The 21,125-nt window shown below is 54.7% G+C and overlaps 1 protein-coding gene across 4 annotated transcripts in view; it reads left to right on the plus strand.

Moving 5' to 3' along the window:
• LRP1 (LDL receptor related protein 1) overlaps positions 1–21,125 on the plus strand; it is a 178,611-nt gene that overhangs the window by 79,484 nt on the left and 78,002 nt on the right. For all 4 annotated transcript variants that reach the window (XM_048832179.2, XM_048832181.2, XM_075121482.1 and 1 more), the window contains exon 7: positions 14,921–15,083. In XM_048832179.2, the coding sequence (XP_048688136.2) occupies positions 14,921–15,083 (163 nt within the window). The remainder of the gene's footprint in view (positions 1–14,920; positions 15,084–21,125) is intronic.

Here is a 21,125-nt window from a genome sequence, read left to right on the forward strand (position 1 = left end):
GCGCTGCGAACCCTGTGCGTGACAAACCTTCCCGGGCTGATGCAGGGGTGTTTAAAGAGCCCCGTGGACCCTTGACTGGCTCGCGGTCGTTGCTTGGCGTGAGATCACTCCTGAACTCGCCCACAGTCACGTAGCCAGCCGGCGGCGAGGGAACATGGAACAGCTATCTCCTGGAGCATGGGCGGGCTGTGGTTAGGGAGCGAGCGGATGCCGTACCTGGGGCAGGACATCTTTCCATGCAGGAGAGATTTTTCTATTAAGGCAAAGCCCTTTGCAGGGCTTATCTGAATTTCCTCTGCGAGCTAATGTCTGAATTCCCCATGCTGCAGCTTCCTGAGCACTGAGCTGGGGGAGCGGCTGCCACCTGGTCCTTCAAGGCTTAAAGTGGCAGGGAAAGGAGATTTTTGTTGCCTTTTTTCCATTCCTAGGACCTAGGGTTCAACTGCCGATGGACCAGCTACTCCGGGCTCTGCAGCCTGGCAGGGCGCCAGCTGTCAAGTCCTGGTTAAATGGGCTGTATTAAGATTGTATCTTGCAAAAAAAAAAAGGCAGCAAAGCCTCCGGTTACATCAGAGCGTTGGCTTCACGAGCGGGCAGCGGGCTTGTTAGACAGCTGTCAGAAACACACACATGAGAGCCGCTGAAGGCTCCGGCCTCTGCGTTCCCATCCCGGCCGCCACAGCGACTTGCAGCCTGGGCACGGGCGTGTAATTCCTTTTCGTGGTGATTATTCACCCTGGCGAAAGACGTCCGATTGGCAGCCTGGGGAAGGGGGAGGGCTGCGCCGGTCTTTCTCCACCTAGCACAGGTGCCTTCCAGAATGGCTGGTGGCGATTTCCCACGCAGGTCCGAGGGGTGGTGCCGTGTGGGGCGAGCTGCATTGCCAGGTGACTGAAATAAACAAGCAAAACTAATTATCTTGGTAACTAGATTCCTCTCCTGGCTGGGGCCGCGTGCTCTGCATGTTGTATTTAAAATGGGAGTAATACGTTTGTTTAGCCGTCTTTTATCCCTGTCCCCCTCCCTCTGTCTGTCTGTCTATCCCCATCTCTCTGTCCAGCTGTCCTTTGTCTTTCTCACTGAGCCGGCGAAGACACATTAAAGACAGAATTTAACCCGACTTCCACCTGCAAACCAGAACCGGGTATAGCCCCGCTGTGGTCTCCCGGGCGCTCTCTCCCCACGACCCTCATCCTGGTTTTCCCCTCGTAAGAAGACAGTCGGTACAAGCCACCCTGGCAATCCCGACCCCCCTGCTCTCTCTCTCTCTGCAGCCAGGTGCCTGATTCTGTGGAATAGCCTCGCTGGGGGGTAAAACATGGTCCCCTTGGCGCCTCCTCGCCCTGGCTTTCCTGCTGCAGCCCGTCTTGGGCCAGGAGGCATCGGCTACGATAGGAGGAGGTGGCCCGGGGTCTGGAGGCGGCGGGCCTGGATTACGGTGCTCAGTGGGGCTCTTCTGAGGGCCCAAAAATCCACAGCAGACACGAGAACCCAGGTTGGCGGGGATGGCACCGTGCCGTCGTCCAGCTTTCTGTGCCTGGGCCCGGAAGCCGGGTCCCTGGAGTCCCAGCCCACGCGACCAGTGACTCTCAACCTTTCTGATACCAGGGACTGGCTTGTTGCCTTCCTACACTGTGACGGGGTGATCTGAGGGACTGGTGCCGGTCCATGGCCCGGTTGTTGAGTATCTGCACTAGCCCGCAGCGTCTGGGGCTATACACGTGGGATCTGTGCTGTAAATGAGCACATCAAGATCACTCAGAAGCGGTTTTCCTCAGGCTGTCTGCAAAGAATTGATCGATCGTGGAGGGTGCGTCTGGGACGCCTCTCTGTGTAGGGCCCCATTCTTAATTTCGTCATCGCACCGTCCCGCTGGCAGATAAACAAGGCTTGGATGCGCTCCTGTCTCCCGGGGCGGGCAATGCCCCTGTCCAGTTTTCTCGCAGCAAGGTGGGGGCAGCAGTCCCCGAGCAGGCTGGGGAAAGAGCCCTGATTGTTAACTCCACAAGAATCATTAAACTGTGCGCGTGGCTCATAAGTTAGGGCCAAATGGGACCACGGAGCCAGATTTCCACCCAGTGTTCCCTGCATGGAGCCGGACGAGTCTCAAGGAAATCTTTTGGAGGAAAATCTCCACTGGAGGTGTAAAGCCTCCATGCAATGGAGAACCCAGCTCCCCTTGGTCCAGCCACCCCAGTGCTCCGTTACCTTGACTCTTAACCATTTGTACCTTTAGCGCCAGGGTGGAATTTTTCTGGCTTCAATTTCCAGTCAGTGGATCTTACTGTGACTTCGTCTGCTAATGTAAAGAGCACCCGGAATCTTTTCCCTGTGACTTTTCTCGGCAGCGATAAAGATTTTTAGAAAGGCTCCCACGCCAGGTCCATCAGAGCCCTGTGTTCAGCAGCTGTAAATGGCAGGCCTGTGGCTCAGCACCCAAAATTGGGGCCAGGTTTTCAAATAGCTGTTGGAGTAGCCAGATGGTTCCAAAGTGATCAGCCCTCAGCAGCCGTCCATTGAGAACTGCTGGGTGCTGAGGACTTCGGGGGACTCGGCGCTTCGTTTGGAGGTCTGCGACTGTAAGCTTGTTGGGGGCAGAGATCTGTAAGTTTGTTCAGCTCCCAGCACAGTTGGGTCCCTAGCCGCTACCGAATTGCCGCTGAGAAGTGGCAGCCGAGTTCATTTGGAAATCTGGGTCCCAACGCTCAATTTGTCCCTGTGGTTTGCATGCCACCACCTTCCCCCCCGAATCCTGCCCCCAGCATGGCCTCTTGGGAAGCAGCCTTCCCTGGCCAGACAGGCCGTGACTCTTCCGTCTCTTAAGGGGCCGCTACAGAAAAGTGGGATGGGATGGGGATCGCCGATGCTAGCTTTAGGTATACCCCATCAGTTGTGGCAGCTAGAGAAAGGCAGATGTAGTCCTGCCTCCGCATGGGGGGCTGGGCTTGCTGACCTCCTGAGGTCCCTGATGGGCAGGACGCCTGAAGTTTGTCTCCTGCATGTCCCGTTAACATACTATTTAATTAAGGAAAATTGTCCCCTGGGGGCAATGTTTATCCATCAAGTATTTTGCTGCTACAGAGCGTGTCTTGTTCTCAGTGGGGAGGGTGTAAGGAGGAGGGGGGAGAGAAATTCCTTCAGATTATGGTATTATGTACATGTATCCAAGGGATCATTCCTTTAATAATAATAATAAAAAAAAAAAAAAGGAAACCAGTGATATTTGAGAGCACCTGGGGACTGCATTCCTGAGACGCTTTCGTTCCCCTTTTGGGGGCGTTTTTGAACCAAAACATTTGCACTCAAGTCTGTTTTCCAAGTTTTTATTCCCTAGAAACCACTTTCCAATTGACTTTTTTTTTTAAATGACTGCGTTCGACCCTGCAGCGTGTGGCTCAGTTACAGAGCAGCACTGGATGTACCATTCCATCCCTGCCCCCAGCCTTGTTCGTTTCTGATCGGGCTTGGGTGGTTTTTGGTGGCTGCGGAAGACTTGAATAACATGGGCGGGTTTTAAAAAAATAAACCCATGCAGGGTTGTCGACTCCAGCTGCTTGGTGTTGGTGCTCTTGGTTAGAGTTTGGTACTTTTCTCCTCCTCGTGGCTGGTCCCTTCCAGGCAGCTGCCTTCATCGATCGATGGTAACAGTTCCGAGTGAAATTCTGGACCCTGTTGACATCCAAACTCCCATTGATTTCAGTGGAGCCAGGATTTCACCCAGGTGCTAGGGCTTCACCCTGCCACAGTGTGCTGGAGCGGGTCAGGAGTCTTTTCCTCCCCAGAACATTTGTGACTTTTTGTTGAAAAAACAAATGTCTGCCAAAACCTGAGAGATTCGTATAGGTGAAAACTCCCATTTCCATCAAACTTCTCACCCCCCGCCCCCCCCCCCTTTTTTTTTTTTTGAAGCAAAGACAAAAGCTCAGCCTTCATGTGTGAGAAATCCCCTTGAAATCAGTTCAGAACGGTAAAGGCACTCCCATCTGTAAGGGCTGGTGTGCACACAAGGTGAAACTAAACCAGGAACCGTTAGATCATCTCATCTGACCTCCTGTATAATACAGGCTAGAGGATTCCTCCCCCCGGGCCCTCCTGTGTTTAGCCAGGTGACTCCAGTCCAACCTGCATATGAACCAGTTTAGCTCAATCTGGTAATTTACCGAATGAAGCCAAACCGGTGTCGGTGCAGTGAAAACTGTTTCAGCATTGGGGACGTGAGCCAGTGTAATGAAATCAGTGCGACATTTTCTATTAGAGAGAAACCTGGAGTGTAGATAAGGACTTGGGGTTGATTGTCTGCTGTAGAAGATGGCTAAAATATAATGATACAATTCTGATTTAAAAAACCAACAACAGTAGCATCTGCTCACTCTCAGCAGCGGATCTGGTCTCTGCACCTCAGCTCCATCCCAGCTGCCAGGCCTCCGTAGGCATTAATCTGCAGGACGTAGGAATGGCTTCTTATCTACACTCCAGGAGGGCCCGGGGGGAGGAATCCTCTGGCCTGTATTATACAGGAGGTCAGATGAGATGATCTAACGGTTCCTGGTTTAGTTTCACCTTGTGTGCACACCAGCCCTTGGATGGAAAAAGTGTTGTTCTGAACAGCTGCAAAGACCTGGCGCCCGTCCAGCTCAAAATCCTTCCTGACCACTAGCAAGTGATCAGTTTATGCCATGAAGCTTCTTTTCCTGCTGAATTAATATTTTTGAGGGACCTCCAAGTCTATGCATTCACCTCTCTTAACTGACTTCCCTTCCCAAAGGGTACCATGATGCGTGTCTGATCTCTCAGGGCTGTGAATTCCACAGATTTTATTACAGCTGTTTCAAAGCTGTGTTGAAATAATTTGTTTTCCTTTTGGAAGATTAGTGCAGACTCACTTCCTTTCTATTTCAGGCCATGATTAATCTGCGGCTGTGGAGCATCTGACTCTCATGTTCTCGTAAACCACTGACCTACTGAAGCTGAGAGCTAGATGACTGTCTTTTCACCAAGTTCATATTACTTGAGTTCCCTAGTGCGCTAGGTGCTGTACAAACGCAGAACAAAAAGACAGTCCCTGCTCCAAAGATTTTCCAATGATAATTAGACAAGACACACGAAGGATGGGAGAAAGGAAGGGTTAGTGGGGAAAACTGAAGCAGAGAGACATTAAATGACTGGCCCATGGTCACCCAGGACAGAAGGGAGAGGTTACAACGATCCCATCTCTCTGAGTCTTCGCATCCTTATCCAAAGCGGTTGCACTGCTGTGCACTGTTAAACAGCTGCCAGTTCGCACCCCAGAGGGGGCTGCGTTTCAGAGGGAGACGTGAAGCGATTCTGGGAGAGGTTGGCTGCAAAATGCTTTGGGATCTGTTGGAAGGGAAAGATGCTGTTTCATGTACAGAGATTAATTTTTCTTTCTCCCTACTTGGAAATCCGTTTAGCTGAAAAATATCTGGCGTACGACATGGCAGGGTTTGCCCTAATAGGGGATGTATTTAAGGGGAGAGAATGTGGCCTAGTGGACTGGGACTCAGGGAACCGGGGTTCTAGTCCCGGTTCTGGTACTGGCCTGCTGGGACCTTTGAGCAAGCCCTGAAAAATGGGGTTAAAGTAAAGTGCTTTGAGATCTGGGGATGCAAAGCGCTAGATGAGGATGAAGTGTTATTAATAAGCATGATCCTGCATCCGTTGACGTCAGTGGCAAAGGATCAAGTCCCCAGTGCTTTGCTGAATCAGGACCTTAATGCTGAAGTTACCCAAGGCTTCCTTTCAACCCTCCCACTGGACAGCTGTGCAATAAACCCACCAGATTTCAACTCTTTTAAGGAAGAGACTTTTTAAACCTTTGCTTGGCCAGCGCTATTTTAACAGGCTCCAAACCAGGAAAACATCTGCCCAGGCCCCGGCACACAAGTTGCTGAATGAAGCTGCCAGCTGCCTGCATTGAGCAATTTGTCTCTTGCACAATACACGGACTTTTTTTGTGATTTTTTTTTTCCCCTGCCGTCCCCCCCAAAAAGGGAAAAAAATTGCAACATCCCCAAGGTACATCTGAGTTACGGAAAATGCTTGTAGCGGACACGAGTGATGCGCCTTGTAAGCAGCTTTTTCAAGATAACAAGTTTTGTTAGATTAGAAATCAGCTACATTGCCTTCTAGGAATTGCCTTTGAATTTCGCCAGGTCCTCTTCCAGGAATTCTTTTAAAAAAAAAAAAAAAAAAAAAAAAACCAACCAGCCCCTCTGCTACGTAATTCTTTGGCTCTTAGACTTACATGTCGAAATTTGTTTTTGTAAAAACCAAAATGTCAGAGGAAGGTGGAGAAATGGAGCCCAAATCTTTTTTCCTAGTGACCAGAGATGGGGAAATTTTCTGGCTGGTAATTATCCTCCACTTTTCAAGAGAACCCAAGAGGAAGGATGGGTTTGGAAAATGTGGGTTCAGTTCTTACCTCTGCTACATATGCTGTGTGGGACTTTGCCTCTGTCCTTAGTCCCCCCTGCGGAAAAGAGAGGTAAATTGCAAGCTCTTTGCAGCAGGACTTGCCTGTCACTCTGGGTACCAACAGAATCTAGCACAGTGGGGAACTGATCTAAGTTGCGGCTTCTAGGCGCTACTGTGACCTTAATAAATTTGGTTAAACCCTCTTCTTGAATCCCAGACCCTTGTCCCCGGGCTTTCAATGGGGATCCTTTTGTACGTTGCCTTAATCCAGATATTTGACTGTGCCATTTGTGCTACTCTCATCCATCAGACAAAGGATGACTAAGAAGTACCTGTTCCTCTGAGCGGGGCAGGGGTGTGGCTCTCCAGCCTCTTCTTTGCTTTGCAGATGAGAAGGGAGGCTTGCACTCAGGTTTGCAGGGATCAGGAGAAAGTGGATGGTGGTATGCCAGGGGAGATCAGAGATGAATGAGGCCCGATACATTCAGGACAACGTCTCAAGATGATTGGCGAGTTCTGTTACATTTCAGCTGAAATACAGTTAACCCAGCCTGCATTTAGAAACACTAGACAGTGGGGTCCTGGTGCCTAATGGAAGAGAAACAACTGGCAGGTTTAAAGGTCTAGGTGGAGGGTCGGTAGGCAGTACACGGCTTTATCTGAAAATGAGTATCGATTTCCCAGGTGGAATTAAAAAAACACAAAAAGAATCTGGACTTTGTCTGCTCAATATATCAAACAAAGATTGTGTTTATTGGTAGGTCCTATGCTTTGATTACTCTTGTTTCCTTAGGGTAGCAAGTTATTAACTAACCCTATTTCCACATCTTTGAGAACACTGATGCTCCCCCCGCCCCCAAGTGAAAATAAACGGGCCGGAGGCCTATTAAAAATAACGAATGACCCCTAGCTCTGAGATGGTGCTTTTTATCAGCGGATCTCAAAGCGCGGTACAAAGTATCATTATCCTTGTTTACACATGGCAAAACTGAAGCTCAGAAAGGGGAAGTGACTTGCCCTGGGTCACTCATCAGGCCAGGAGCAGAGGTGGAAATAGAACCCAACTCTCCTAACCTCCAGTTAAGTGCTTTTTCCTTTAGGCTATGCTGTGTCCCCCGCTGGCTCCCGATTGTGCAATTGCATCCCCTGGTGTAGAGACCCCTGCATCCATGGGTAGCCAGAGACATGTTACTCTGGGCTGTCACGGCAGGATCGGGGGGCCTTGAGGTATAGAAAAAAAGAGGGACAGAGGTGAATGTTTTAAGCTAACTCTGTTGTCCCTGTATTCTTGGGCCCTTCAGACCCTGCCTGCCCACCTAAGTTAGAGCAGCCCCAGGGCTGCTCTAACTCCCAGGAGTCATGGTGAGCTGAGGATACCTGAGAATGCCCAGAGTGCCCAGGCCACAGCTCTGATCTTCCCCCTGTATGGCAGCGGAGTTCTCATGTCCACTCCACGCAGGGCGGGTCTAGGCCAACTCTACGCTAGACTTCTGCCAACACAACCGTGTTGGCCAGGGGCCCAAAGTGCAGAATTGCACCTTTGCGTGTGCAACGTACTTGGCTTGGGAGGGCTGGAGTCATGTACCCCACCCAGATCCCAGTTTTGCCTGTATAAGCTCCGTCCACCTCTCGGAGAGATTTGTTGGTTAGTGTGTCAGGCGAGCTCTGCCAGCCAAGCCTTCCAGCAGCAGGCCTGGCCTCGAGGCTCCGGCCCACGGATCGTTATGAGGAGTGTTTCCAAATTCTCCATGGAGGGTCAGCGAGAGGGGCTGGGCGAAGGGTTTTTAAAAGCAATTTACATGTCCCGTGTTTGTCCCCAAAGCCATGCGGTGAGTGGGGGCTGCGGGGGAGGAGGGGAAAGCTCTTTCTAAGATAACGTTAGAGCTTTAAAATAGACGTGGGTAAATTAGCTTCCACCAAAAGCCCGAAAGGCAATCTCAGTGTAGCTGAGGCTCCACGAGAGAGCGGAATGGAAGAAGAAGAATGGTAAAAAATCCGGATTCCTGCAAGTGTGGGGGAGGGGAGGAAAAGGAGCGGTTTGAAAAACAAAAGCCTTTGAGGAAGCCAAATGCTTTCCAGCTGCAAAAATACAGCCCAGGAGAGGCTGGACGGCCTGCGTCAACGCAGCTTCTCCCAGCCGCTAATGGCAAGAGCGGAGGGGCAACCCCGGCCGCTCGGGGTTGGCCGCTGCAGCTCGTGGCCCGGGTTGCATTTGAGACCAGACTCAATGCAGTTTGTAGGGAATGAGTCCTCTTTGCTCTTTTATTATTCCCATTGAAGCTAAAGATGCCCCTGTCTGGCCCTATGGTGCTCGGAGCTGTACGTGCCCAGAGCGAGAGAGAATTCGTGCCCAGAAGAGCTGACGGTTTAACTAGACGAGGGCTGGGAGAGGAACAGAGGGGAAGTGGCAGAGTTGGGAGCAGAATCCAGTTCTCTTCATGCCAAGGCCGGTGCCATCCCAGCTTGGCCAGGCCCCTGCCACGCAGGAGGTCAGACCAACTGATCAGAGATGAGTCTCTGATTGTAGACGTAACCTGACTGATGGATGCGTCTCTTTCCGCCAGCCAGCGGGGCGTGGGGGGTTTTATGCCAGGAAGAATCCCTGATGTCCTTTCCTTCTGATGTCCTCCAGGAGTCGTGGTTGCAGGCAGGTTCCAGAAGATGGGGGCAATAAATCTTCATGCTTCGTTCTTTGTAATGTGCATGTGTGGTTTTTTCCTCCTTTCTCTTGCTTTCACTCTCGCGCTCTCTCTCGGTCAGCACCGGTCCTGTGACTCTGACTCAGGGAACGGTGCCGGGGGCCAGAAAGCTCCCATTCTAAATCCCTGTGGTAGGCCCTTCTCCCCCCTCCTCCCCCCCGACCCCAAGCTGTGTGGGTGGGTCTCTTCCCCCCCCCTTCCTTCGGTCAGATGTTAATGAATCAGGGCTGGTGGGGGGAGGGAGGAGTATGGACAGTCTGGGTCAGGAAGCTGGACAGATGTTGGAGGAATGCAGCCCCCCCCCCCAAGGGCCGGTGGGGTTACAGCTGACGAGGGAGGGGAGCGCGCCAGGGTCAAACTGGATGACTCAGCAGAGCGGAGATATTAAAGGCATGGTGCAACTCTCCCCCGCCTTCGCCTCCCACCCCCGAAACCAGGAGCACCAGGCGACACTGGCTATTAGCAGAGCAGCTAGTCGCCCTCCCAGGGCCTGCCCCGAGGCAGGCAGAGCGGGGTAGGCCTGTGTCACCTCCCGGCATGGCAGTGGGGGCACGTGCTTTGCTTTGGCCGTTCAGCGTTTCATCACCTTCAGCTGCGGTGCCGGAAGCCAGGGACTTTAAAGGGCGATGGCGGGCGAGCTCAGCCACGGCCGCAGCCTGACCTGAGGCACCTGTCGGGCATTGCCTGGCAATGTCGCAGCCGTAGAGGAGCTCTTTATTCTGAGGGGCGATGCAGTGCCCGGCGTAGGGATGGGATCACAGCTGAGTTCGGGGGGGGGTCCCGTTGGGCTGGGCGCTGCATGGACACCGGGGGAGAGAGCCCTCCCCAAGAGACCTTGGAAGAGGGACCAAGCGGTGGGAGGCAAGGACGGCTTGTTCTCGCTTGCCCAAAGTCACCCATGCCGCGGCAGAGAATTGACACCCCTGGTTTCCAAAACAAACCCGTCTCGTTCCCCTTCCGCCCCCGTTTCCCCCCTTGTCCACCTGTGTGTGTGTTAGGGTCCAGCCACCGGAAGGTTAGGGCAGATTTTGTATCTCTCAGCCTCCACCCTCGAGGCAGCGGTTGGGCCCAGTGACACATGATGCCGCAGCTGCTTCCCTGGCCCTGCTGCCTACATCCTAACCCCCTGCCCGGCAGTGCGTCGGGTTTCACGGTCAGCAAGGCCGGCACCTATTCAAAGGCTAGGCGTCCTAGGAGCGCCGCAAGAGGTCTGCTGCAGCCAGAGCCTGCCCTGCCTGCTATGCATCTGGGTGGGGAGGGGAAGACGTTTCTTGCGTCGTCGGAGCCGGATGGGTGGGCGAGGGAACTTCCAAATGCAGGGTCCCTGGCATCCCGAGTGCTCGCAGGCAGGGGAGCTCTTGAAAAAATGTAGCTAGTTTCTGAGGGTCTGTAAGGGGGAAGGGCAGATCGCTAGCCCAGACGGAGAGACAAGTCAAAGCATTGATGTGCAGGTGGTATTATCATCATGGGCCAGCAGTCCACAGTGCTAGATGCTGTATAAACTCCAGGGTCCCTGCACCGAAGAGCTCACAATCGAAGGAGAAGACAAGAGGCAGCAGGTGGAGACAGACAGAGGGGCAGGGGAGCACAAAGGGACCAACCCATGGTGGCAGCGACCTGTAGATAGATGGGCTGGTACATATGGGGCAGAATGTTAGACACAGATGTGGGGGATGTGGAGGAAGCTAGATGGAGAGAGAGGGATGGATGGAAGTTCCTGTCAGAGTATAAGTGGTGAGCCTCGTCAGCAGGACTTACATTAGCAGAAAGAATCTATCTATCTATCTGTCTATCCCCATCCACCCTCTCTAGCTATATCTACCGTGACCGTCACTGTGGTATCTGAGCAACTTCCCACTTACCCCCAGCGTTTCAGCCAAGGCGGATTCTATCCCCAATGTCCTCTTCAGCTCCATCCCCCCGCCCCCCCCCCCGCAGCAGTCGCAGTGAAGGTCCGCTCCTGGTTTGGCCCTCTCGCGGTTTGGCCCAAGAAGGCTGGGTTAAGATGGGCATGCTGGCTGTCCTTTAACCATGTGAATGCTGTGGGAACCGCCCTGGTTGCACGAGACAATAGGTGGATGCTGTTTTACTGATGGAGTTTTGTCCTTTGGCCCCCTTTCTCCTCCCTTCCCTTTTCTGCCCTGCTCTCCCCTCTTGGTACCTATGGGTTTCCTGGTGCTTTGCAGGCTGTGTTGGCTTTTTCCTCCCTTGGTGCTGGGCACAGTCGGCTTGTTTGGCCTTATCTGAGATTCGCTCAAGAACCAACTGCTCCGCAGCCGAGGCTGGGGCCGGAGAGGAAGTGGTTAGAAGCCGGGAGTTGATGCTTTGCTGTGATTTGTGTCAATCTTGGCACTGTCTTTGTGACTGGAGTAAAAACCTTGCTACCGGCCACCAAAAACATTTCTAGAGCCTTTCCCCCTCCTTCCTAGCGGTGCGTTGTGTAAATTGACCCTCACCCCTGGCTGGTTTCTGTTTGGATTGCAGACCCGTGGGTGCTATCCAAGCGGGTGGGGGGGGGGGGGGGAAGGGTGACTGATTAATTTGGCCCGCACTGGGCCATCTCTGCTTTTAGTGTCTGTAAATGTAACTTTTGCATCTGTCTGGTTTTTTTGTTTGTTTTTTAATGAGATTTTCAGCCTTCCCTACACGCTGCTGGGAGTTGAACAAAGCCGTTACTCACCTTGGAGATGTTTCATGTTAAGAAAGAAAAAAATTCGGCTACAAAGGGTCTAAGAAACAACGAGTGGTCGACAGTCCGTGCCCCGAAGAGCTCACCATTTCAGTAGACGAGACAGAGGAAGGCCAGATGAAGGGGCCAGGATCCAGGACTTCTGGGTTCTTTTCACTCTCCCCCTCCCAGAGATAGGATCAAAAGCTGTCACACTCAGCCCCTTCCTCTGACAGCTTTGTCAGGACACCTGGGTTTTCTTTCACGTGCTAAGAGGGGAGGGGCATCTAGTGGTTGGAAGGTGGGGAGCCTGGACTCTTGGGATCAGTTCCCAGCTTTGGGAGGGGAATGGGGTCTAGTGGTTAGATCAGCAAGGGACTGGGAATCAGGCTCAGAGAGCAGGTCAGTTCAGAGCTGGGATAGAACCCAGGCATCCTGACTCCCAGCCCGGTATCCTACATGCTAGATCATAGAATCTCAGGGCTGGAAGGGACCTCAGGAGGTCATCTAGTCCAACCCCCTGCTCAAAGCAGGACCAATCCCCAATTTTTGCCCCAGATCCCCGCCTTGAGGATTGAAGTCACAACCCTGGGTTTAGCAGGCCAATGCTCAAACCACTGAGCTATCCCTCCCCCCACAACCGCTCCCCCTCCCCCCCAAAAAGAAAAAAGAACTAGGGTTGTTGAACGAAGACATTTCTCTGCGCCAGGCGGCCCTGGCCCCCTAAGCCAGCTCCATGGAACGCTGACCTGTTTACAGGGGAGGAATGTAGGGGCTGTGAGTTTATCCGATTTAAGGGGCTTTCTTTTTTTTTTTAATCAGCTCCTTAAACCCGGCGTGCCAGGTTCCGACTCTCACCTGCATCGGCTCCTCGGGCGGATTAATGCCGCACGGTTCCCTGCCGCCTCCTGCTTTGCCTTGCCTGCGGGAGCCCGGGCAAGCTGCCAGCCGCACAGCGCTTCCCCCCCAGAGCCCCGGCTTTGTGCTGCGGCGAACGTGGCCCTCGCTGGAAGATTGCTCCCCCGCTGCGGCTTTTAGAGCCATTTCTCCCATCTCCCCTCGGTGCGGCCCTATCCTCCTGACGGCCTGCCTGTGACCTTGGAACCCGTTGGAAAGCTCTCCTTTTGCATGGGCCTGGGTCACCGCCGCCCGTGGGCCTTTGAACCATAGAGTCAGAGAAACGCAGGGACCTCGAGAGGTCGTCCCGTCCAGCCCCCCGCACTGAGGCAGGGCCCAGTCAGCCTCAGCCAGTCCCGGCAGGAGTTTGTCCAACCTGTTACAGTTAATCTCCAGCCCCGTTCGAACAGCCCTGAACAGATCTGAAGCCTGTTCTCAGGCCTCCCCCTTTCCTTTCTCAAGACAAAACCTGCCCAGGGTTTTTAACCTTTCCTGAGAGCTCCAGGGTTCGAACCCTTTGATCATTTTTGTCGCTTTTCTCTGGACTCTCTCTAATTTATCCACCTCTTTTGTAATGTGCGGGCTCAGAACCGGACCCAGACTCCAGCCGAGGCCTCCCCAGGGCCGAGTCGAGCGGGACGGTTTCCCCCCTGGATCTGTCGCACAACGCTCCTGTTCACACACCCCAGGATGACACGAGCCTTTTTCACAACAGCTTCGCACGGCTGACGCGTGTTCGATTTGTGAGCCGCTCGCCGCCCGGCTCCTTCACAGCTGTGTGAGCCGCTTGTCACTTCACCGGTGTGTTGAGGTCATTTTGAATCTAATCCTGTCCTCCAAAGTGCTGGCAGCCTCTCCCAGCGAGAATCGCCCGCAGGAACGGGCGCCTGTAGCAACGAGGACATGGAAGAGTCGCCGCTGCAGCAAACCTCCTGGGGAGGGGAGAGATCGGCAAGGGGGACGGTAAAACCCCGGCTGGGGGGGACTAAAGAGGGGCACTGCAGTGTGTGTCCAAGGAGCTGATTGTATGTGCACTGCATGGGTTGGCCTGGAGGTCCGGGATGGCCGCGTGGTTTAGGGGGCGACAGCTCTGGTCTGGGAATGAGGAGGCCTAGCTCTGCTGGGTGACCTTGGACAAGCTGCTGCCCTTCTCTGTGCCTCAGTTTCCCCTCCCAGCCTTTGTGTATTTCGCATGCAGGCTCTCCAGGGCAGGGACCCTTGCTTGCTACGTGTGGATACAGCGCCTAGCCCGTCCTGGGCCTCTGGCTGCTACAGTAATCACTCTACCCGTGGAAGGGGCAAATCATGCCCTGGCACAGCATCACTCGTGTGTGAACCCTGTGGATTTAGAAACTCCCTCAAAATGAGCCAGAGCCGGGGAGAGGCGTGGGCTAGCGAGCGGGGGTTTGTACAGGGCCAGATTTTCAAACGCACCCAGCGCTTGACAGCTGTGGGACGAGGAGTTCTGTTTTCCGCTGCACTCCCCTCCTCTGTCGCCGGCAGGAGGTGCAGCGGCGTGCGTGTGTGTTGGATATCGCCCATCGCTGGGGTGTGCTCCTGCTGGAAACCCCTCTTCCACTCACCCTGGGACGTGCCCCAGCCGCGGTCAGACCCGAACCCAGGAGGGGCAGCGTGGAATTGGGAGCTGCTGGGCTCCCACAGAGCTGGGGGCTGGGTGGTGTTTCCAAAGGGGCCTAGGGGGATTAGGAGCTGTGGGAGTTGGGGCCTGACTCCCTTAGGTGGCTTAGAAATTCCCAGTGGGGCGTAAGCCATATGAACGGGGTGACCCTCCTCTCCGGGCTTCTCTGCTGCTGTACCTTCCTTCTCTTCGTTGTTCCTCTTCTCTCCCTGTTCTGTTCCCTGCCCCTTCCCTTCCCTCCGTTTCGAGTCTTCCCCAGTCTGGGCTGGGCCCCCTCTGCGGGGTGAAAGCAGGAGGCTGGTCTCCGTGCGCCTGTTGGCCTCTGCTGAGCCAGCCAAGGAAGGGGCCAGGCAGTGCCAGCCGGGGGGTTGGTTTTGATGCGGACCCTCGGGGTGTGATTTCCCAGACCCAGATTTCCGAGGGCTCAGCGCCTACCGCTGGGGCCCGAGCCCCGCTCCCTTGGGGGCTGCAAAATCACAGCTGGCTTCGCAGGACAGCTCTGCTCCCAGTGGTTGTGATTTCCCGGCGCGCCCGGCTCCATAACGCTCGCCGGCCGCCTAACCCGCCTTTGTCCCGCCCTAGACGTGGAGCAGATGGCCATCGACTGGCTCACCGGCAACTTCTACTTTGTGGACGACATCGACGACCGGATCTTCGTCTGCAACAGGAACGGGGACACCTGCGTCACGCTGCTCGACCTGGAGCTGTACAACCCCAAGGGCATCGCGCTGGACCCAACCATGGGGTAAGAGGGGGGAGGAGAGGCCAGCTGAGCCGAGGGACCTGACGTGTGACCGTAACAAACCAATAGGAAACCGTGGTGCTGCCCCATGGTCAGTCCAACCAGGGGCATGGCTCACCCAGACGTGTAACCTCCCCCATGTCTGTCTGGTCCTTCCCGGTGTGTTTCCCATCGGCCCCAGCTGAGATCTGGGCCCGGCTGTGCCGGGGGTGGCTCAGAGCGAGCGATGGTCGCTCTAGCAAAGGGCTGCCTGGCCGGAGTCGCTCAGAGTGTGAGCGCCGAGCACCCGTGGGCTTGGCAGGTGCAGAGCCCGACGGACGAACAAAGCCAATCGTTGCGAGAAGTTCAACTCCTCCAGGCTAAGCAGGTGAGGGCTCGTTCTTCCCATTTCACAGGCAGGGAGGCAGAGACTGGCCCCAGGTCACCCGGGGAGTCTTCAGCAAAGCTGGGAAGCCAAACCTGATCTCAGTCCAGCGCCGTTACCCCCGAGGCCAGGGAATATCAGCAAAACCCACCTGGTGTTTTTATTGCTGTGTTCTGTACCCAGGGTCTTTTAAACCAGTGGTTCTCAATCAGGGGCCTGGGGCCCCCTGTGGGGCCGCAAGCAGGTTCCAGGGGGTCCGCCAAGCATGGCTGGTGTTAGACTCGCTGGGGCCCAGGGCAGAAAGCCAAAGCCCCACTGTGCAGGACTGCAGCCCAGGGCCCCGAGCACATCCTGGGGCTGAAGCCAAAGCCTGAGCAACTTAGCTTTGGGGGGGCCCCCGTGGGGTGGGGCCCTGGGCAACTGCCCTGCTTGCTACCCCTTAATGCCGGCCCTGGCTTTTATATGCAGAAAACAAATTGTGGCACAGCTGAGCCATGGAGTTTCTATAGCATGTTGCGGGAGCCTCAGAAAGAGAAAAGTTGAGAACCCTGGCTTTAAACGACCATCAGAGACAGAGACTTGTGACCCCTCCCCGTTTTCTCCTGGGATGGTCCAGCTTGGGTCTGATCTTAATTTTACCCCTGGCAAACTCAACTCATTTTAACCCCCCAGAAAGGGCTAAAGTTCCTCATCAGTGAGACTGCCTCCCCATCATGCCGGGACATTTGCTGCTGGCATCTCAATTCTTACCCCTGTAGTACATGCAAGCCACTGACCCACGCAGTACAGAGATGCCACTGTCAGCGAGTTTGCACCATCTCCGTAACGGTTTTCAGGAACTAAGATGAGTCATGTCCCCAATGGAGGGTGAACGTCTCTCACTCCACGTAGCTTTACATCCTGTGTTCAATTCAGGTAACGGCCCTCCGAGCAGCTGCCTTTTGGGAAGTCTTGTGCGCCAGGGAGCTGGTCTGGTGATGCTGAGTCATCAGCAGGGCTAGCTGCGTGCTTGAGAGCTGCAGAAGAAAAGGAGAGCAGGAGTGGAAGGCGTTGTTTTGGGAAGAAATGGAGTAGTGTGTGAAATCTGGGCAGGTGGCATGTGGGAGAGTGAGTGTGTGTGCGTAATCCCACCATGCACTCTGTGCACACGTGTGTGAACTCCAGCCACGTGCATTCCCCTGCAGTCTCATCTCGACCAAACAAAACTTCGGCTACAAAGGAGGCTTGTTTTCCCCAGCACCTTTCCATCTCCAGGCTTTTTGAGTCAGGCCTTGTTTTGAGGAGGAGACGCGGCAGGTGGGCTCAGCTAATGCAGACTAGCGAGGCCTGGCCTACAGCTGGTGACTTGCCCTCCTGCGGGTGCAGAGGGACACCCCTGTGTGGAGTTGCTGTCCTGGTTGGCCAAGACTGCAGAGACTAACGGTCACGTCTGCGTGTACATGCAGACTCTCTCCTGGGAAGCTGTGACTTGTTACCATGTTAGAAAACCACAGAAATGTCTGGCTGGCTGGGACCTGGCGAGGTCATCTAGTCCAGCCCCCCCATGCTGAGGCTGGACCGAGTATCCCTCCGTGACGTTTAAAGAAGAGCTGTTCAGTGCAAGCTCCTTGCGCCTCAGGAAGAGCAAGGCAACCCAGAGCTGCTAAAATCCCGCTACCCTCCGAGTGTGCTCGGGAAAATACTGGGGTTTAGCTAACGCCCGGCCTCAGTGCTCCGTTTTTCTCGCTCACGCCGAGAGCTCTGTGAAAGTCGTCCTCGTAGGCTTGTGTCTTCCTCCGTCCCGGCGGCCTGTCTGACTCACTCGGCATGTTTGTAAAATGGTTTTAGCTTGACCAAGAGAGGCAAGGGATGGGATACTTTTGGTTGGACCAGTGTCTGCTGGTGGGAGAGACAAGCTTTCGAGCAGGGCTCCGTGTCACTCGAAAGCTGGTCTCTCTCAGGAGCGGGATTTGGTCCAATAAAAGATACGACCTCACCCACCCTGTCTCTCCAAAACCCTGAGACTGATACGGCTACCGCAACACCGCCGACAGCGTGTTGAAGACCCCCAGTGTAGACAGCATGTGGACAGATGGTGTGACGAACCGGGACTATTCTTAATGTTTCCTCTGAATATTGTAGGGGTGCCTCAGTTTCCCCTAGGCATTTCTTAAGTCTCTCGGTGGTGGGAGAAGGGAGTGTAATTGTTGCAGAGCAAAGGGCCAGGGTACATAAATGGCTGACAGTCTGTCTCCTGGCAACTGATGGCCTGGGCCCTTCCCCCCTGCAAGGTGAGAGCTAAAGGGTTGGAGAACAAAGGAATCCGGTGACCTCCTGGCCCGGGAAAGGGACAAAGCCCAGAGGAGGGGGGCTGGAGAGAGTTTCAGTTTGGGTCTGGCTGGGGACATGGCGTGAAGTGCACACGTGGTTGTCTGGCTCACTGCCCCCCAAAATGGACCCAGCTGAGCGGTCCTGTTCCCTGCACCTACAAGCTCTGTGTTAGACCATGTTCCTGTCATCTAATAAACCTCTGTTTTACTGGCTGGCTGAGAGTCCCATCTGACTGCGAAGTTGGGGGGCAGGACCCTCTGGCTTCCCCAGGACCCTGCCTGGGGCAGACTTGCTGTGGGAAGCGCATGGAGGGGCAGAGGATGCTGAATGCTCCGAGGTCAGACCCAGGAAGGTGGAAGCTGTGTGAGCCGTGTGTGTCCTGAAGACAGGCTGCTCACAGAAAGGAGATTTCCCCAGAGTCCTGCCTGGTTTTGTAGGGAGCAGTTCCTGAGCATCGCCCAGGGACTCTGTGACAACTGGTGGGAGCAGTGGGATGTACTGCACCCCATGGATGGTGCTTCCTGCAGTAAGTGACTAAGGAGCAGTGACGAGGACCAGGCGTGCTGAAGGCTCAGAGAGGAGTGTTTTCAGGGGGCGGTTAACCCCTGGGAGTGTGTGACCAGCGAGAAGGACTGTGCAGTAATGGGGTCCCCCTGGGGACTGCGGGGAGCAGTCTCAAGGGCGGAGGAGCCTGCGGCTTGGCCCTGGGAGAGAGAAGGACTTTTGCAGTAACAGGGTTCCCCTGGGGATTGTAGCGAGCGGTCCCAGGGGCGGAGGAGTCTGCAGCTGGACCCTGGCAAAGAGGTGGTGACCTCGAGAAGGGCTGACACACTAGGGGTTCTCCCTGGAAACCATAGGGAGCTGAGAGCACACAGGCCTGTGAGTCCACAACAACTTGGGAAGAGCGGAGTGATGGCCTGTCACCGTTTCCTGAAGAAGGACATTGTAACCCTGTGCAGAAAGAGAGGGTTGAGCATTGGAAAGTTCACCAAAGCACAGTTCATCGTGCGGCTGGAGGAGGATGATCACTCTAAGGAGCTGATTCCTGCCCCCAAATGGGGCTATAGCAGGATCTGGGAGCAGCTGGAGTGGGATCCAGGCATCCCCAAGACTCCTGTCCCCGACCAGACGGGGGTCTTCACGATCGGGTTCCCCATCTGGAGATTGGAGACGGACGGGATTGGAGCTGAGTCCGAGAGAGCGAGAGGACCGTGAGAGCCAGCGAGAGCCCGAGAAAGAGCTGCAGAAGCAGCAGCAGCATGAACTGGCGGTGGGGGAGCGGAGAGGCCTAGGGGACCTCCCAGGGGTGAGTGGGGATAGACCCCGGGGGGCCAGTTCCGCAGGGAACCTCGAGATTAAATTGCTGCCCCTGGTTAAGGAGGGGGGGATGTGGATGCCACCTCACTGCCTTTGAGCAGGCTGGCGATCTGAACTAGGGGGACCCTGTGGAACAGTCCCGGTGTCTAGCTCCCTTGCTGGGTCCCAAGGCCATAGACTCGGTCAGCCAGATGGGTGGGGAGGTGGACAGGCTCCCACTCCTGACCCCAACCTATATGTCTGTGTGGAGTTTCCTGGGGTCAGGCCCTTGGACCTCCTGTGGGAGCAGAAGGTGATGGTCAATGGGGAGACATTCCTGGGGTGGCGAGATCCTGGGACAGAGAGAACTGGTGTCAGGCCCCGGGTGGTGCTGCCTCAGAGGCTGAGGGGCTGTGTGAGCTGGGTGAGGGTCCCAGGGATGAAGCCCCTCGCCCTGCCTATGGCCCAGATCCCTGTGCAGACCCAGGAGGGGTGAGGCTGGCTGGTCATTGGGTTCTCCAGGATACCAGCTGCGAGACCCTGTTGTGGGGTGACTGTGTCTCTTTGGGACAGGATCCAGGCCCTGCTCCTGTAATGGCTGAGGGTTTGAATTTGAATCCAGGGAACCAATCGGTGGAGAGGGAAATGGTCAGTGAAAATGCAGATGACCTGGCTGGCAGTGGGGAGGAGCTGCTAGGCTCAGCTACCTGCCTGCCTGTAAGCAGACCCCTGGGGCTGGGTGGGACAGAGAGATGCTCCCCGCCCCCTTGCACACCGGAGAGGGGGCTCAGGGGGCTCACGCTGGCTCTGATGCAGTGAGGAAAGCAGGGAGCTCGCTGCCTACCCCCTCTGGGACAGCAAGGGCAGCGCTGAGCACAGTGGGAGCTGAGACCCCAGCTGAGTGGGGGGAGACACAGGCAGGGCAGGGGATCTGTGGGGAGTGGCAAGGTGCTTGGTAAGGAAAGTTTGGATGAGCCTAGGCAGCCTTGTGAGCTGATGGCTGTGTCTAGTCAGCAGGGTGGGAAGGCGAGGAGGGTGGAAGATGAGTGTCCCTGGACCTTACCTGTTAGCTGGGTGGAGAAGTGTGACAGGGAAGGAAACGTGCCTGTGTCTGTCAGGGGTATTGACTTGCCTATGGAGGGAGCTACCCTGGTCTCCAAGCAGTTGTCTGTGACCAGCCTTGTGTGCTGGGACAAGGGGAATGAGATCCCAAGCTGTGGGTCTGGGAGAGGAGAAAGTGTGTCCGGCTCTTCTTTGTCCGTGGAGCAGACAGAAGGGGCCTTTCATCCTGTGATGACTGAGGGTCGTGCAGTTGTCTCAGAGTTGGTTCTGGATTCAACTAAAGCCCAGGAAGGGAAGGGCCCTAAGTTTGTGTCTGCTCAGGAGAATGGCCCTGTAACTAGGTCGCATCCAGTTAGTGTCTATGCAAAATCCCAGAGACCAGGCAATTCTGGTGCTTGTATTTTGCCCATAGCTAGTGTGTTGTTGGGAAAGGGTGCAGCAACTCTGTCTAATCAGGGTGAGATCCTAGCCAGGGCACAAGGAGAGCAGAAAGGTGATTTGATTGTGTTACCTACTGAGGGTGTGGAAACCTGTAGCAAGAAGGAAAAGATTCCTGAACTTGTATGTGGCAAAGGAAAGGAGAATGCGTCTAGCCTTTTATCTAGGAAGTCTGTCAGTTTTCCTGAAAGGGGATTGTGTAGGAATCCGCCGGATGGGCCAGAGGTAATTCTGGATGTAAGGGAGACCCAGAAAGAGTCTGTTGTTGCTCAGGAAAGTGTTCCTCTAGAGCAAGCCCTAGGTAAAGAGGATAAGAGCAGAATTTCTGTGAGGGGTAAATTGTTGCATAGAAAAGCCCTCAGGAAAGGAATCCTCATGGAGTCTTTGCAAGTAGTTTACTGCCACTGAAGGGTGTGAAAGTGATTTAATCAAGAAAGTTTCAGTTCCTAACAGCCAGAAATGTTCTGTTGTGAATGGATCCACTGACTTTCCTGTTGAAGGATCCAGTGTGGATAGCTTTGAGAAGGTCTCCAAGGGAGTGAAAGCTGTTAAGAAAGTTAAACAGTCCTCTAACC

Source organism: Caretta caretta, chromosome 20, assembly GCF_965140235.1.
Source record: "Caretta caretta isolate rCarCar2 chromosome 20, rCarCar1.hap1, whole genome shotgun sequence".
In the NCBI taxonomy this organism is placed as follows: domain Eukaryota; kingdom Metazoa; phylum Chordata; order Testudines; family Cheloniidae; genus Caretta; species Caretta caretta.